We start from the raw sequence: 14,983 nt of genomic DNA, 5'->3' as shown, positions 1-14,983 counted from the left end.
GTGCTTGTGATTGCAAAAGAAGAACTGTGATGTTAAGAGCCACTAAAGAAGCTCTCATCCTAAAATAAGAACTTTGGCCTATCTGTTGTTCGGTGTCAGAATGAGGAAATTACTAATAATGCTACCTGCCTCCTACACACACACAAACACTCCCAGTGAAATGGTGTCACATGATAAAAATAGGAGCTGTATAATCCAATGTAATGGGACCAATAACTGTTCCCAATCCAGTGAAATAGCTATTATTCTATGGAAACTTTCTGTGAAGGACATATGCATTTTCAGAATTTCTGTGGTCAACTCTTGTGATTTTACTGCAAGTCTTGTGATATTTGCTGCTTTTCTTAAAGTCTTGGTTCCTGGAGCCAGGTGAGTCTGTGAGTATCTCAGTTTTTTCTTAATGAAAGTTTATAGCCCTAATTATTGTAGAGAAATGTGACCCGAGTGCACCCTAAAGGCTTTAAAACCAGAAAGTAAATAATGCTCCCCCTCCAAAATTTATCTAAAAAAATCATAAGATTATTTTTAAGTCAGTCTCATGACTTTGAAGCCTGACTCACGGTTTTTGAATGGTTGGGGTTAGCAAAACTGTTTACTGTGCTGGTAAGATGGTTCAAGGTCTGATGAAACTAAGCTGCCATGCAAGAACCCTGGATTCAGGTGCCACCTTAAGCCCCATTTGTACAGCTGGAAGCATAACATTCAGAGGCTCATTACCAAGGGACTTGCCTAACAGGTGATTAAGGAATGTTTATTCAATCTCAAGGCTTCTTGTCCTCTAAGCTCCAGGCAGCAAGTATTCACAATTTCTGCATATGGAGGGATGAGAGGGACTCTACTGAGGTAAAAATATGGCCCTGAGTGGATTGAAGCTTCTTGAACCGTGCTTAGTCTGGCCCTGGTCTATGAGTTTCTGCCTTGAGAGTTTAGAACTCTCTTGACGTATGCTTTGGTTGGAAATGAGCAGCTGAGCTGAAGCCTGCAATGGGATGCCTGCCTTTCCCATCACAAAAAGACAGAGATTAAATCCTGATTCCTCCCACCCTTTTTGTATGTATAGTCTGGCACAGAGAGGTAACCTGCAGTGTTAACAGATGGCTTTTTAAAAACAAACAATGAGAGAGACAAGGTGGGTGAGGTAATATCTTTTCTTGGGCCAACTTCTGTTGGTGAGAGAGACAAGCTATGGAGCTACACAGAGCATTGTGTAGGTTGAAGACTTATACCTTCCACAAACAGAAGTTGGTCCAATAAAAGATATTTCCTCACCCATCTTGTCTCGCTAATATCCTAGGACCAACACGGCAACAACAGTGCAAGCAAACAAACAAACAGTGGTACTCTACTAGCCCTGACTGATGTTCAAATCCTGTACAACCAACTATCCTGCTATAATGAATGATGCTCAGTTCTAGATTCTCCATCCAGGTATTTTTGTTTCCATGGAAAGAAACAAACTCATGCCTTGTTTAACTGTTACATGAAATTTAAATAAATAAATAAAATGCCATTGACAGTTGTCTTACAGCGATGTGAGTCACACTACCTTTGTCTACACTAAGCTGTTAGCAGTAGTGGGTAACTTTGCTAGGAGTAGCCAGGCTGCTGCGACTTTACCTCTTAAATATTGTGGGCTCTGCCACTCATCCTCCTCTTGTTTTCTGTCACTCGACAAACTCTCAGCACAGCCAGGCAATCTGAACATTCCCCAGTGACAGAAGGGCTTTCCATCCGAAGGCTGTTAATATTTTCCTACTGGACAAATCCTAACTTAATTTCTGAACACCCGGTCTATTTTATTTCATTTTTTAGTGTGATTTTGAAAGGCCCATCCCCTGGGTCACATTTTTCAGAAGGTGACCACAAGATCCAATACACTGTGTATGACAGAGCAGAAAACAAAGGCACTTGCAAATTTCTTGTTAAAGTCAGAGGTAAGAACAGTGTCAAATTGTGTAAACAAAACCAGTTAATACTTATGTAAGGATCCAAGTGACAGCCAGTCTTTCTGTATTTTGTGTGTGTGTGTGTGTGTGAGAGAGAGAGAACTTTTCCCACTGGAAGAATATTCTGTCTCATACAATTTGAAAATGCCTGAATCAACTGAGGGAAGTTAGGGAGCCAGTGAACTGAGCTCTGGGGACGGATCTAGGGGTCAGATGAGCAGTGGGGGTCTAGGAGACAGATAGGAGCTCTACTGACCAGCCCCTGCCCTCCAGCTCTGCTTCTCAAATCTGTGCCTCCTCCTCTGCCCATGCTTCCCCTGCCCACTTCCTCCCATTATCTAGGCCCTCCCAGGTCCATGCCTCCCCTAATATCTAGTTGTTGTTGACCAGCAGGTGAGTCAGATCTGTACAGGGCTGCCATCTGACAAACTCTAGGACATTTGTCAGGGAGAGCAGCTGCTTCTGTCACGGAGTTGAAAGCTGTGGGTCTCTGACAACCTGGGCTTCAACTGCCCCTCCCCTCCACAATCCCATGTTACTAATATATAAACTAGCATGTATGCATAAACGATCCAGGAATCAATAGCTAGATTCATATTTAAAAAAAGAAATAAGTGCTGGGTTCTCTTTGAAAGCTAATAATAAGCAGCGAGCCAGAATGTCACCTTAATATTAGTACAATATGATTTCATTAGTAGCACTGCTCCGGAGACGGGGAATTAGTTGATGTTCTCTCTTTTTTGTATTTAAAGTGAGGCGCTGTGGTAAACTGAATGCCCCAGAAAATGGCTACATCAAATGTACAGGTGATGGAGATAACTATGGTGTCACCTGTGAGTTTTCCTGCATTGGTGGATATGAGCTGCAGGGAAGCCCAGCCAGAGTGTGCCAGTACAATTTAGGCTGGTCAGGAACGGAGCCAACCTGTACACGTACGTGAGTACTTTCTTACCGCCTGAAAGGTCAGCGAACGGGATTGCTTGTACTTATTGCACAAAGAATTTGCCTATGGCACTGCACACAGGTTCATGATTTATGTGTATGGCACAGATGCTGTCCGGTGTTCAAAGGCTGGCCCTGGGTGTGTACAGAATCAACCTGGATACTTCTGCTAACGAATATACAACTGTATCATTTTTCACAAGTCTCTTGGTAATGCTTTGGAGCATATTGTGTATTGGAGAGGACAGAGAGAAGCCAACAAGCTCTGTGGTTAATTACCTGAAAGCTTCTTATTCCCCTCGCATCAGTTCTATCACATCTTTTCACATCTTTTTGTAAGTTTGACTCTCTCTTCTTTTTCTTCCACCGGTATCAGTGTGAACAGATTTTCTTACTCTGGCTTTTGAGTTTTCTTTCTTTCTCCTCTAGTTCTCATTCCATAGTGCTCTTTAGATACCAGTTCTTTGCCGATAAAATTGATTATCCAGGCACATTGGATTACTGAATGCCCTACATTCTACTACTGACACTGGGCCCAGGCAGATTTTACAAACTGGATCCCACGTGGCATCTGGAATAGGTGGTGATTTTTACTGGATTGAGAGTGGGAGGGTAAAGCCACATTTTTTTTTTATCCATTAGAAATAACAAGTGCAATATTTTACCTTTCCTCTTCCCACACATCATTTGCCTCTTTTTGCAACATTATCCTTGGATGAGGATAGTGTCTTACAATTATATAGTACCTTTAATCTCAAAGCTCTTTACAGGCTTTGCATTCTGGAGTCGTTACAGACAGCACTAAAGTAGAACATTGCAGCAACTGTTTAACTGCACCCAACATTACACAACAGTTTTTTAAAAAGGGAATGGAAAACAAACTGATGACCAGTTGAAACCACATTAACTACAGAGGGTGAAATTTAAAAAATCACCTAAGTGACTTAGGCACATAACTTAGACACCAGAGTTACTCATGCACGAGTGAAAATTTCATCCAAAATCATGAAATCTGACAGCTTTAAAAAGCATTCTACATAATGCTTTGCTGGCTTAGGGGCAAAATTTCTCCATTACTGCTTCAGGGAATAGAATGAATAATAGATTCCTAAAGACTCTTTCAAATAAGTTCTGTTTAAGCTATAGAAACGTGCCCAGCATTGTGCAGTCCTCAGTATTAACTTGTGTTTTAAAAACTCAGGGAGGAGTATCTTCACATAATTCCCCAAATTAGATCACGTTCTCCAATGTTTTGTCCAGGCCAAATGCTGGATCCCTCAAGCAATCAGGATTCCACCATTTTCCAAACAAAACTATTCTACAATCTGAGAGATCTTGCCATCAGGAAAAAATATTTCTACTGCTCAACCTAAATTTTTTCCGTCCATGATGTGGTGCCTCTGTATACAACTCAAAACTGCACTGGTTATTTTTGCTATCATATCACTTTGCAAATGCAGATCTAGTCTGCTGTTCCTTATCTCCCCTCACCCTGTGTGAACATGACTCTTTCCTGGTTTCTATTCTTATTGTAGGTCTGTGTTTCATGTCTTTTTTATCTAGATGTATTGCCTTACATTTTCCCCAGCTGAATCTTATCTTATTTTCTGTCCATAATTCTAATCTCTCTAGATGCCATTACACTGGTTCATGCTAGCACAGTTTAGTGGCATCTCTAACGTTAATTAATGTGCTACTTGCATGTCCTCATCCAGATTGTTACTGCGGAAGCTGTTAAATATGATAGAATCCTGTGCCAACTCCTGCAGCCATCCCCTGCTGAGGGTCACTAAAAATCTTTAACCGCCAATTAGCTACCTTGTTGTCTATAATTACCCTTATTTATGGTCCTTCGGACAGTTTTCAGGTCACGACAGTGCTCATTAGCCAAGCTGATTGGCTCTAATTTGGCACATATATTCTCTGACTGTTTCAAATGCTCAATACTAAAAGCTAAAGTTTATTACACCTACCACTTTTCCACTTATTTTCTTATTCTGAAACAACCCCCTTCCCTCACCAATGTTGTTCATCTTGCAAGACTCCCCCTGCCCCCCAATAACTCCATGCTGCTTGTCTTTCATGGTCCATTTACTCTCTCGATGTTTAGAAAGTATTTTCTCTTAGCCTTGGCTCCATTATTGTACTCACGATAGAAGCTGGACCTCAGGTGCAGAGATTGTCAGGTTCACTCTTCCTTACCTACGGTTTCTTTTGTGTGGGGAGGGAGCACTATATGCTAGTTCTGTTTACTGAGGAACCTGATCTTCTTCGTTGCCGTAAAAATTAAACAAGCTTTCACAGCTTTGGGTGGCACTAAAACTGTGTCTACACTTGGAGACATACTTGTGCTAGCTCTCATCCAGCTAGCAAGCTAAAAATAGTCATGTAGCCATGCAGCGGTGAGCAGCAGCATGGGCTAGCAGTGCGGAGTACAGACCCACGGGGTCCAGGTGGGTTTGTAGTCGGGGGCAGCTAGCCCTGCTCACTGCTGCCCGGGCTGCGATTTTGAGAGCACTCGCTCGATGAGAGCAAGTACGAGTACATCTGTTCGAGCTGCAAATCACACCCCCAGCTCCAAGCTTAGATAAAGCCTTAGAGAGAGAGGGGGACTGCTTGAAATCCTGGCCCCACTGCAGCCTATGGCAAAACTCCCATTGATTTCAGTGGGACCAGGTTTGCACCTTTTGACTTTGGCCCTTTAACATCCATACCCAGCCCCTGCATACCTCTCAGGGCATGCCTGTCCAGCTGAATAGCTGTGCCTGCTGAAGTCTGAAAAGGGTCTGTTTCTGGGAGCTCCACGGCTTTTGTTTTTTAATTCCAGCTATGAATATTAATGTTGCTGTGAGAACTGCAGCGGCCCTCTTGGATCAGTTTTATGAGAAACGGAGACTACTAATTGTATCAACTCCTACTGCAGCCAATTTTTTCTACAGGTTGCAATTGGGAATGCTGCAGGTAAGACATGGTCATTTTTTCCATTTTTTCTTTTTAAACTCGAGAGCCAGATCCTCAATTGGTGTAAATCAGTCAGTCTTCATTGACTTGCCCTCTCCCTGCAATGGAGCTATGCCCATTTACAGCACTGAGCATTTGGCCCAAGAGCTGCTAGTTTTGTAGTAAACATGTTTGCAAGGCTCTGAAATATCATCAGTGTCAACATTGCTCCAAACTGGACCGCTCTAATTCACTTTACTCATGGGTATAGTAGAGTTCAATGGGGTAAATGAACCAAACACTGGCCTTCACGTGGCTCTAGTTTGACCCTATTCTATCTTCCCAAGAGAAATTAATGTTGTGCTCATAACCAGCTAATACCAGCATCACCATCCAGTTCTTAGCAAACTCCTGAAGGACTTTAAAGAAACCTCCAGTCGTTCTTGTTGGTAAGCTGTTCATCCATGTCAAGCTTGTGTTGGCTGTCTGCAAAAGTAACTAATACACCAGTAACCAAAGGAGCACAGAATCCAAATTAATCATCAGCCAAAGAATTGTTTTCTCGCTAGTCCTGAATGTAGCCTCAACGTGGTCCTGTTTCTAGGACTTGCAGAAAACGCTCCAAATTATTTAGTATAAACTCCAATAGTATTTTTCCTCAAGGTAAACTAAGACCAGTCTTTATAGAAGAGACACATCTTTGTGGTGTTTGCTCCAAAAACATGGAATGACGACAACAGTCTTAGTTATTCCCATTGAAATTAATGGGACTCAGGTGCCTAAGTACCTTTGTGAATCCCACCCTCAGGGCTTATCAGTTTATCTAACTGTAAACTTTACTCAGACTGTTGTCAGAGTTAGTGGCATGCAATAGGGGTGCACAAGTGCCCAGAAGAGAGAGAGATTGTTTGCCAGCCCAGCTGGGAATGGAGCCATGATTGGTGGCCGTGAGGACTGTAAATTTACTGCCTGCCACCACTGGAACAAAATTCAGCAGTGATAATTATGTGTCAGTTGCAAATCTGGACTCCTGAACTTACTCTGATTTCCCCCCATATATTCCAGAAGCCAGTTGCGTAATGTAAAAAAAAATTTTTTTTAAATGGTGTTTCAGCATTTTATTTTTAAAACATGAGTGGCTTGACCAATTAATACAACCAAATTCTCAATTCCTAGGTGACTTTTTGACCAGGTTAAATTTAAGTGTTGCAATCCTTTCCCCCCCTCTGCTCTCCATGATCCTCAGACAATTTGGCATAAGAGAGCACTTTTCTATAGCGGGCTCACATTTCACATTCTTTGTTTGGGTGCCAGATTAAAGTGCTGGCACAATTTTTAATAGACTGGCATCTTTTCAATTCATTACCAAGACATCTAAATTGTACTTGGGTGGTCTTCCCCCCCCCCCCCAATAATCAGCTAAAAATCCATTAATGTAGCAGAACTGCCGCCTTCATGACTCCAGAAAACATTCTCAAGTTCCCACTGCTGACGTCTAAATTAAAATAAGAAAGCATTTAGAGAGAGCAAAGATTTGGAGCTCTGTGTAGAACATCACCTTATTGTGCATTTAATGTAAACAACTGTTATAATTAAATCCAATCATGATATGTATTCCTGGTTTTTCTCTTGACACCTTTAGCCAGAGCAATGTGGTTTAGACCTCCGACATGTTACAGTGATCGAATTGGTTGGTGTTTTTCCAGCACAGATAGGAAGAATAGGAGTGAAGTTGCTGCCTCCAGCACTTGCTTTGCAACTCAGGTAAAATGAAAAATCTCACCATCATTCAGTTACACCTCAGCAGCTGTGGGTGTAATGTAGTCTTTTTTGTTTCTTGGATCCTTTTTATAATAGAATCTTGTTTATCCCAATATAACATTGGCAGTGAAATGTATTATGTGTATTGTTAGATCCTCTTCACACAAAGTGACTTATTTCCAAGAATGAATTTTATATAGACAGGGTGGTACTGAATGATATCGGGGAGGGGAGCAGGGGGTTGCTATCTGTTTTTTTAAACTATTTGCAGCACAGCTAAGCCTCAGAGTTTGTTTGGTCCTGATTGTGCTCTAGCTACTACACAGTCACTGTAAGCTGGTCTTTGCTCTCTGTAAAAGGAATGTCGACAATTTTGCACAGATGAACTAGCACTTCAAAATGTTTCCTATTGAAACATGCTGTGAGCATTTGACTCTCACAACGTTCTCAGTTTTGTTGCCACTTGTGATAACTAGGTGGTTTGAGCAGCCAGGAAGACTCTTCCCACCTCACTTTCTCCTGCTAGTGGATTCCTCACAGAAGCAGTCATGGCACTAGTGTGCCTCTAGTCCTTTTCAACTGCAACAGCCTAGAATGTACAGAGCAAGCAGTGTGTATGTCTGTGCTGCACCTGGCCCAGCGATGGAGGCCTGTGAGTGCTACTTCCTAGTCTACGTAATAGAAGTGTTTGGTTTCCCCTTGATTTCACAAATTACGTTGGGAGGATTGCACTCAAGCAGCAGTCACAGTCTGCCCCTCTCTCCCCCTCACCCCTCTGCTTCTCTTTCAGGCAGTGACATATGTCCCAAAGGGAAAACGGAACACCATTGTGGGGCTGCGCAGAGCCGCTCACTCGAGGCCACCCCCCCCATCCCACCTCCCTGTGCAGGGCTGGCCTGAGCCGCTTCCCTTAGCCCTGCCCCGTCCCTGCGCTGCTGCCTGAGCCCGTCCTCCCCCCGCATGGGGCTGGCAGTACCGCTCACCCCCTCACACGTTCCTCTGCACCCTACTTCTTTGACCAAAGCAGCCACTTGACCCGTTTGCTCTAACCAACTTGATCAGTCGGCAAGAGCAAACAGAACAAGTGGCTGCTTTGGTCAAAAAAGTTGGGACAGCGGGACAGGGCTTAAACAAGGGCCTGTCCTGGGCCAAACGAGCTGTCTGGTCACCCTAGGCACTTGGGGTCTTTATTAAAGGCTGAACGAGGAACCTCTGTATCTACTGCCAGCCCACCCCAGCCGAACCAGCCCTGCTATCTGTGTAGTGCTACTGAACACTGCAGCCAGGCTAGAAGTGGTTTCCCTTTGAAGTCCCACTTTTAGGAATGCTACAGGCAGGGCCACTTCAGAAGGGAAACCACCATGGCCTTGCCCAGCCTGCTTGTGGCAGTCAGCAGTCACACAGGCGCCTAGGCTGCTTTAATGGCACTAAGGCTGGACTGGGAGTGGGTTAGGCTTTCTCCCTTGCAGTAAGGGGGACTCGAAGTGCTGGGGGGGGAGTGCCAGAGCCAGCTGTGGGGGAGAGAGGCAAAGGGGCAGATGTAAATGATTTCTTCCACACACTGACATAGGGGGCTTTTCTGTCATGCCAAATTAGGACTGATCCCTTTGAAGTCCACTGGCAAACCTCTTAGGGAGCAGATGCTTAAGGTACTGCTGTACAGTCCTTTCAGCAGCATGCAGAGTACATACACTACACTTCCCCCCAGCCCAGGTGTAAGTAGCAGTGGAGCTGGCGAGGCACTACTTAGGCAAGTAAAGATGCCCCTGAGCCCTGTGGATACGTACCTGGCTTGTACCCCACCTGGCTCTCAGACCCAGCATAAAATGAAAGATTGCAGCTGCCTTGACTGTCCTTTAATGTAGTGGCACAGCCTGCAGCACCTGTAAGTCCCTGAGTGCCACCTGGCCTCCTGCTCTGAGAGGAAGAATATGGTGCTGGGCCTGCTAGGAGCTGTAGTCTCTGCAGGCCTCACCTCCCAGTGAAGCACAACTGTGGGCTGCATTTTGGAACTCTGGCTCCTGTAGCTTGGCCACCCCGGCCTTCCATCTCCTCCAACTCTTTCCTGCTTTTCACAACAGTGTTAGACGTTCACGGGGCCTTATGGGAATAAGGCTGTTCAAAAACCGATTTCCGAATTTTTCAGGTTGTTGCTGCGCATCCCCCATTATAACTTCAGTGTGGTGGTGATGGACAAGCACGGCATGGACAAAGAGCGTTACTCTTTCCCACCTACACCGGCGCAGCTCTTTGCGCTCATTGACACCTTCCCCTTGAGAAAAGAAGAGATGAAATTGCAAGCAGAAACTGGCCAGTCATGTACCTGATTCAGAATCATGGCGTTTCCTCTGGTAGTGAATTGTATGATCATCCCTAATCTCCCCCGGGGTGCTACACCACGCATGGCTTTTTAAAATCACTGATGTACAGATTTTGTGTGTGTATTTTTAAGTCTATTTTATTGTGTAGCTTCTCTGCATAGGACAGATGCATGATGCTTTTTTGAACTTTCAGCCATCTTTAGAGAAATTTGTACTTCGTACTACTCCCCTCTGGAAACCCTTGTACAGCTGTTAAGGAACCTAGTTCATGGCTCCAGAAATTATTTTGGACGTTTCATGCAGTGAAGTTTCTTTCTTACTGTTTATAAATCTTTTATTAATAAAATATTGTTTTGCAAACTCAGTTTTGTTTAAAGGTCCTTGTGTGTGTAAAAGCTGATCTCAAAACTAGGGGTCAGCCCAAACCAAAAACCCAGATCCAAATTCTTCTGGACAGTGCAATGTTGAAAATTTTGATCCAAACTTTGAAGCGTGGGTTTTCAATGCAGAATCCCTCAACATCACTAGTTATTCTCTGCTCCAGTTGTACAAAGCAGCTCTGAAGTGTAGTGTGCTTCATGCAATCTTTAGCTCACTTTCCGGAGTTTAATACAATTACAGTCATAAATGGTAGTTGACAGACAGATGCCTAGGCAATGCTGAACAGTTGTCTTTTCCACAGAGTTGAAATTAAATGGAAAGCGATGGAAGGCTGTTGCAGATGGCAGGAGCTGCAGAAGAGAAAAGGAGGCTCCTGTACTGGCTGTCATCTGATTGTTTGGGGAGACACATGAGGGGTTGAGAGAGAGCAGTAAGAAGTCCGGGAAAGTAGAACTCCAGCTGGAGGGTTTGTAAATCAAGGGCAATTTTAACTGGATCTTGAAATGAACAGGAAAGGCACTGGATTTGGGAGAAAGGGAGGGTGACGTGTTTGCACTTCATGGTGTATGAGTGAATGGAAAAATGTGTTCTCTCCGATAGACTTTGTTCATGTCCAATGAGCCTGTTAGAAGAGTCCTCTCATTCCTTCAGCTTGGAGCCAGACCAAGCCTTTGATGTGATGACGGGGATGCCAGACCGCCCACACTGCAAAACCTCACACAGAAGTGATCATTGCCAGAGCTGTGAAACCACTAAACTACAAATTATCAATTTAGGAATTAAACCATTCAGGAGTTTTATTTTTTCAGCACTATTACTCCTTCCTTAGGAGGGCTGGGAGTGTTAGACAAAGTTAATATAAGGTTTCTGCTTTTTAATAGGTGTCCCACAAGCCTGATAGTAGGATGCAAAGAATATCATTCCCATGGAGGCCAAGTGAGTAAAGCAGGAAAGTGTATATATACACAAGTTAGCTGAGGTACATCAGGAATACTCGTGCATTCCCTATAGTCCCAATGACGCAACTGATGATGCCTGAATGTCCATTTTATAATATCTTAACCTACAGCCTGAGGGCTAATTGCCACTTCCCAGTCTTGCATGCTAACAGAATGTGCTGTAATCTCTGGTGCTGGAGTAGATCCTCTTGTTTTATAAGCTTCTGTTAGGCCTGGTCTACACTACGACTTTAATTCGGATTTAGCTGCGTTAATCCGAATTAACCCTTCACCCGTCCACACTACAGAGCCAGTTAATTCGAATTAAAGGGCACTTAAAATCGATTTCTGTACTCCACCTCGACGAGCGGAGTAGAGCCTAAATCGATTTTGTTAATTCGAATTAGGGTTAGTGTGGCCGCACACCACCGAATTACTGTGTTTAAATTAATGGGGTAGTGTGGCCGCACACCACCGAATTAATGTGGTTAAAAACCGAATTAAGGTGCTTAGTGTGGCCGCGCACAATCGAATTTATACAACCTGTTTCCCAAATTCGAATTATCTAAATTCGGATTAATCCTGTAGTGTAGACATACCCTTATATGTGCTGAGATTCGGATTTGCCTTTCCACTAGGCTTCTGCAGCTGAGAGAACAAAAAGGGCAGTAGCATGTCTGTACCTAGCCTGTACAGGTAAATGTGTAACAGTTATCCGACATCTACGACGTGCCATTATCTTCTTTTTCTGCTTCAGCTCACAAAAGGAGAGCACCCAGCTTTCCAGGGCTCTTTGAATTACACGCTGCTGCAACTCCCTTTTGAAGTAAATACAGATGCTATTCATACAACCACTTAGTCAGGCTCTGAGGTTACGGCAATCCAAAACGTGACATCACTAGGCCCTAAAGGAAAATTGATTGAAGTGGTTGAAAATGTAGGTGCGCTCCTGATTGAAGCACATAAGTGTAGTTCTACATGGGCCATCTATGGCCCTCTTCTGCCTGATGAAAGCAGCTGCTCTTTCGCCCCGGATCACATAGAGATAAGGGACAATTGTTACTTGTTTGACATTTTGTACTGTGCTTGCTAATGCAAATGTGTGGGGGAGTTGGGTGCCTATTGTGCTCACCTTTGGCATCCGCTCCAGCCCCCACGTTCCGGGACCTCTGTTCTGCTGTTAGATAGCTCGTCTCTGCATTGACTGGAAATGCTGCCAGAAGGCAATGGTTTGGTCTATATCTTGAATTGCAGCCTCTCTGGAGAGAGCTTGGATTTGAAGGCCAGAAAGGGGTGTGTGGTCTCAACTTCACCACACCAAGGCTCTGAAGACTCCAGAAAGGTTAGTAGACTGAGGGGGAGGTCCTGAGCCTAGATGTGAAGACAGTTATTAGCAAGTGAGCAGAATTCCCTGTGCTGCTTTCCCCTTAGGAATAGGCACTTACACGTCCTTGAGATGTAGAAGGCAGAAATCCCAGGGAACAATTTGTGTAAATATAATAGAAACTGAGATCCGTTCCAGTATCCACACATTAAGTTGATCTACGCAGAAATAACATTGTGCAATGGTTCCGAGCATTAGAGAAACCGGTCTGACTCTAAATACCCATTTTGGTAGGCAAGATAGTTCACAAGCACCAGGAACAGAAAATTCCTCCCTCCAGAAACAGCATAGACTTGTATCTTTGCTCTGATACTTGCACATCTGTAGGAAATTTAGTAGGTTTGGCAGAAAAAGACATCTGCTACAATGAAAACTCTCTTTTAAAACATGGATGTGTGGTAGAGGATAGGGATGGTTTCCAGAAGCAGGACCCACGGAGATTTCCCGCCTTTTACTGAGGTTGGTTGGTTGTTTCATACAACAAACTCTGGAGCATAACCAGGGCTTCTACATCAACAGTACACTAAATGAGAAACTTATTCCTGTTCTGAACAGTAGCATAATAAAACAAAACCGAACATTTTAAACCAGGAAGACAGTTTACTTTGTCTGTAATCAGGGCCGGCTCCAGGCACCAGCTTCTCAAGCAGGTGCTTGGGGCGGCCGTTCCGGACAGGGGCGGCAGTTCCAGGTATTCGGCGGCAATTCGGCGGACGGTCCCTCACTCCGCCTGGGAGTGAAGGACCTCCTGCCGAATTGCCGCCGCAGATCGCGATCGCGTCTTTTTTTAGATCGCGGCTTTTTTTTTTGTTTTTGTTTTTTTTTGTTTTTGGCTGCTTGGGGCGGCCAAAACCCTGGAGCCGGCCCTGTCTGTCATAAACTAACGCCAAAAATCACAGCTATAATTGGTTGCGTTAGACAGCAATTTTTCTTAAGCTCAGAGCAATTTGTGGCATAATTTCCCCACACATGGTGGGAATCTAACTAGCTCTTTTTTAGGAAGAGAAGCCCCACACAGACACTTAGTACTTGAAATCTGAAGGGGAAAATGCAATGTGTGTTTCCTTATTGTTGAAGTCTGCTCCTCCCTCCATGAGGCCGGAAGGTTTTATATTTTGGATAATTTAAAACACAAATAACTTGTTGCTCTGATGTTGGACAACTCGCTAATAAAATCAGTTTGCAGATTTATTATAGCTCAGTACTTAGGCCTGGTCTACACTAGGAGTTTATGTCAAATTTAGCACCGTTACATCGAATTAACTCTGCACCCGTCCACACCACGAAGCTATTTAGTTCGACATAGAGGTCTCTTAAATTCGACTTCTGTACTCCTCCCCAACGAGGGGAGTAGCGCTAAATTAGACATGGCCATGTCGAATTAGGCTAGGTGTGGATGGAAATCGACGGTAATAGCTCCGGGAGCTATCCCACAGTGCACCACTCTGTTGACGCTCTGGACAGCAGTCCGAGCTCGGATGCTCTGACCAGCCACACAGGAAAAGCCCCGGGAAAATTTGAATTCCTTTTCCTGTCTGGGCAGTTTGAATCTCATTTCCTGTTTGGACATCGGGGCGAGCTCAGCAGCACTGGCAACGATGCAGAGCTCTCCAGCAGAAATGGCCATGCAATCTCAGAATAGAAAGAAGGCCCCAGCATGGACTGATCGGGAAGTCTTGGATCTGATCGCTGTGTGGGGCGATGAGTCCGTGCTTTCCGAGCTGCGATCGAAAAGACGGAATGCAAAGATCTACGAGAAGATCTCTAAAGCCATGGCAGAGAGAGGATACAGCTGGGATGCAACGCAGTGCCGCGTGAAAATCAAGGAGTTGAGACAAGGCTACCAGAAGACCAAAGAGGCAAACGGACGCTCCGGATCCCAGCCCCAGACATCCCATTTCTACGAGGCACTGCATTCCATCCTAGGTGCGGCCGCCACCACTACCCCACCACTGACCGTGGACTCTGAGGATGGGATATTGTCGATGGCCGCTTCCTCGGACATGTTAGCGGACGGGGAAGATGAGGAAGGAGATGAGGAGGACGAGGCAGTCGACAGCGTTTACAACGCTGATTTCCCCGACAGCCAGGATCTCTTCATCACCCTTACAGAGATCCCCTACCAACCGTCCCCAGGCGTTAACCCGGACACAGAATCAGGGGAAGGATCAGTCAGTAAGTGTTTTAAACATGTAAACATTTATTTTTAACAGAACAGGAATATTAACAATATTAACAATGGGTTTTGCATGATTACTTTGCCCTAGGCGCTTAACGTTTCAGTCCTTGGCAGTGCAACTACTGAAAAAAAATCTAACAATGTCCGGTTTAGCATGATTGTTCTGCCTGAGCCGGTCTATATGTCCGGGG

The 14,983-nt window shown here is 44.4% G+C and overlaps 1 protein-coding gene across 1 annotated transcript; it reads left to right on the top strand.

Annotated features, from left to right (window-relative positions):
• Nucleotides 1–608: 608 nt before the first annotated feature.
• On the top strand, nt 609–10,160 carry LOC113406338 (sushi-repeat-containing protein SRPX-like). The gene is made up of 6 exons (XM_029911289.1): nt 609–736; nt 1,813–1,934; nt 2,699–2,878; nt 5,716–5,849; nt 7,471–7,592; nt 9,736–10,160. Exons 1-6 carry the CDS (start codon nt 609–611, stop codon nt 9,914–9,916), a joined length of 867 nt encoding a protein of 288 aa, XP_029767149.1. The 3' UTR covers nt 9,917–10,160.
• The last annotated feature ends 4,823 nt before the right edge of the window (nt 10,161–14,983 follow it).

Source organism: Terrapene carolina, unplaced genomic scaffold, assembly GCF_002925995.2.
Source record: "Terrapene carolina triunguis isolate 2854851 unplaced genomic scaffold, T_m_triunguis-2.0 Scaffold26, whole genome shotgun sequence".
Lineage (NCBI taxonomy): Eukaryota > Metazoa > Chordata > Testudines > Emydidae > Terrapene > Terrapene triunguis.
The sequence above is the reverse complement of the archived record's forward strand: the minus strand, read 5'-3'. Positions and strand labels throughout refer to the sequence as shown.

Bases quoted from the DNA above. Each gene is read 5' to 3' on its own strand.
- LOC113406338 (XM_029911289.1), top strand. From the start codon at position 609: ATGGTTCAAGGTCTGATGAAACTAAGCTGCCATGCAAGAACCCTGGAT. The intron at 1,935-2,698 runs GTAAGAACAGTG...TTGTATTTAAAG, and splicing joins ATTTCTTGTTAAAGTCAGAG to TGAGGCGCTGTGGTAAACTG. The intron at 2,879-5,715 runs GTACGTGAGTAC...TTTTAATTCCAG, and splicing joins AACGGAGCCAACCTGTACAC to CTATGAATATTAATGTTGCT.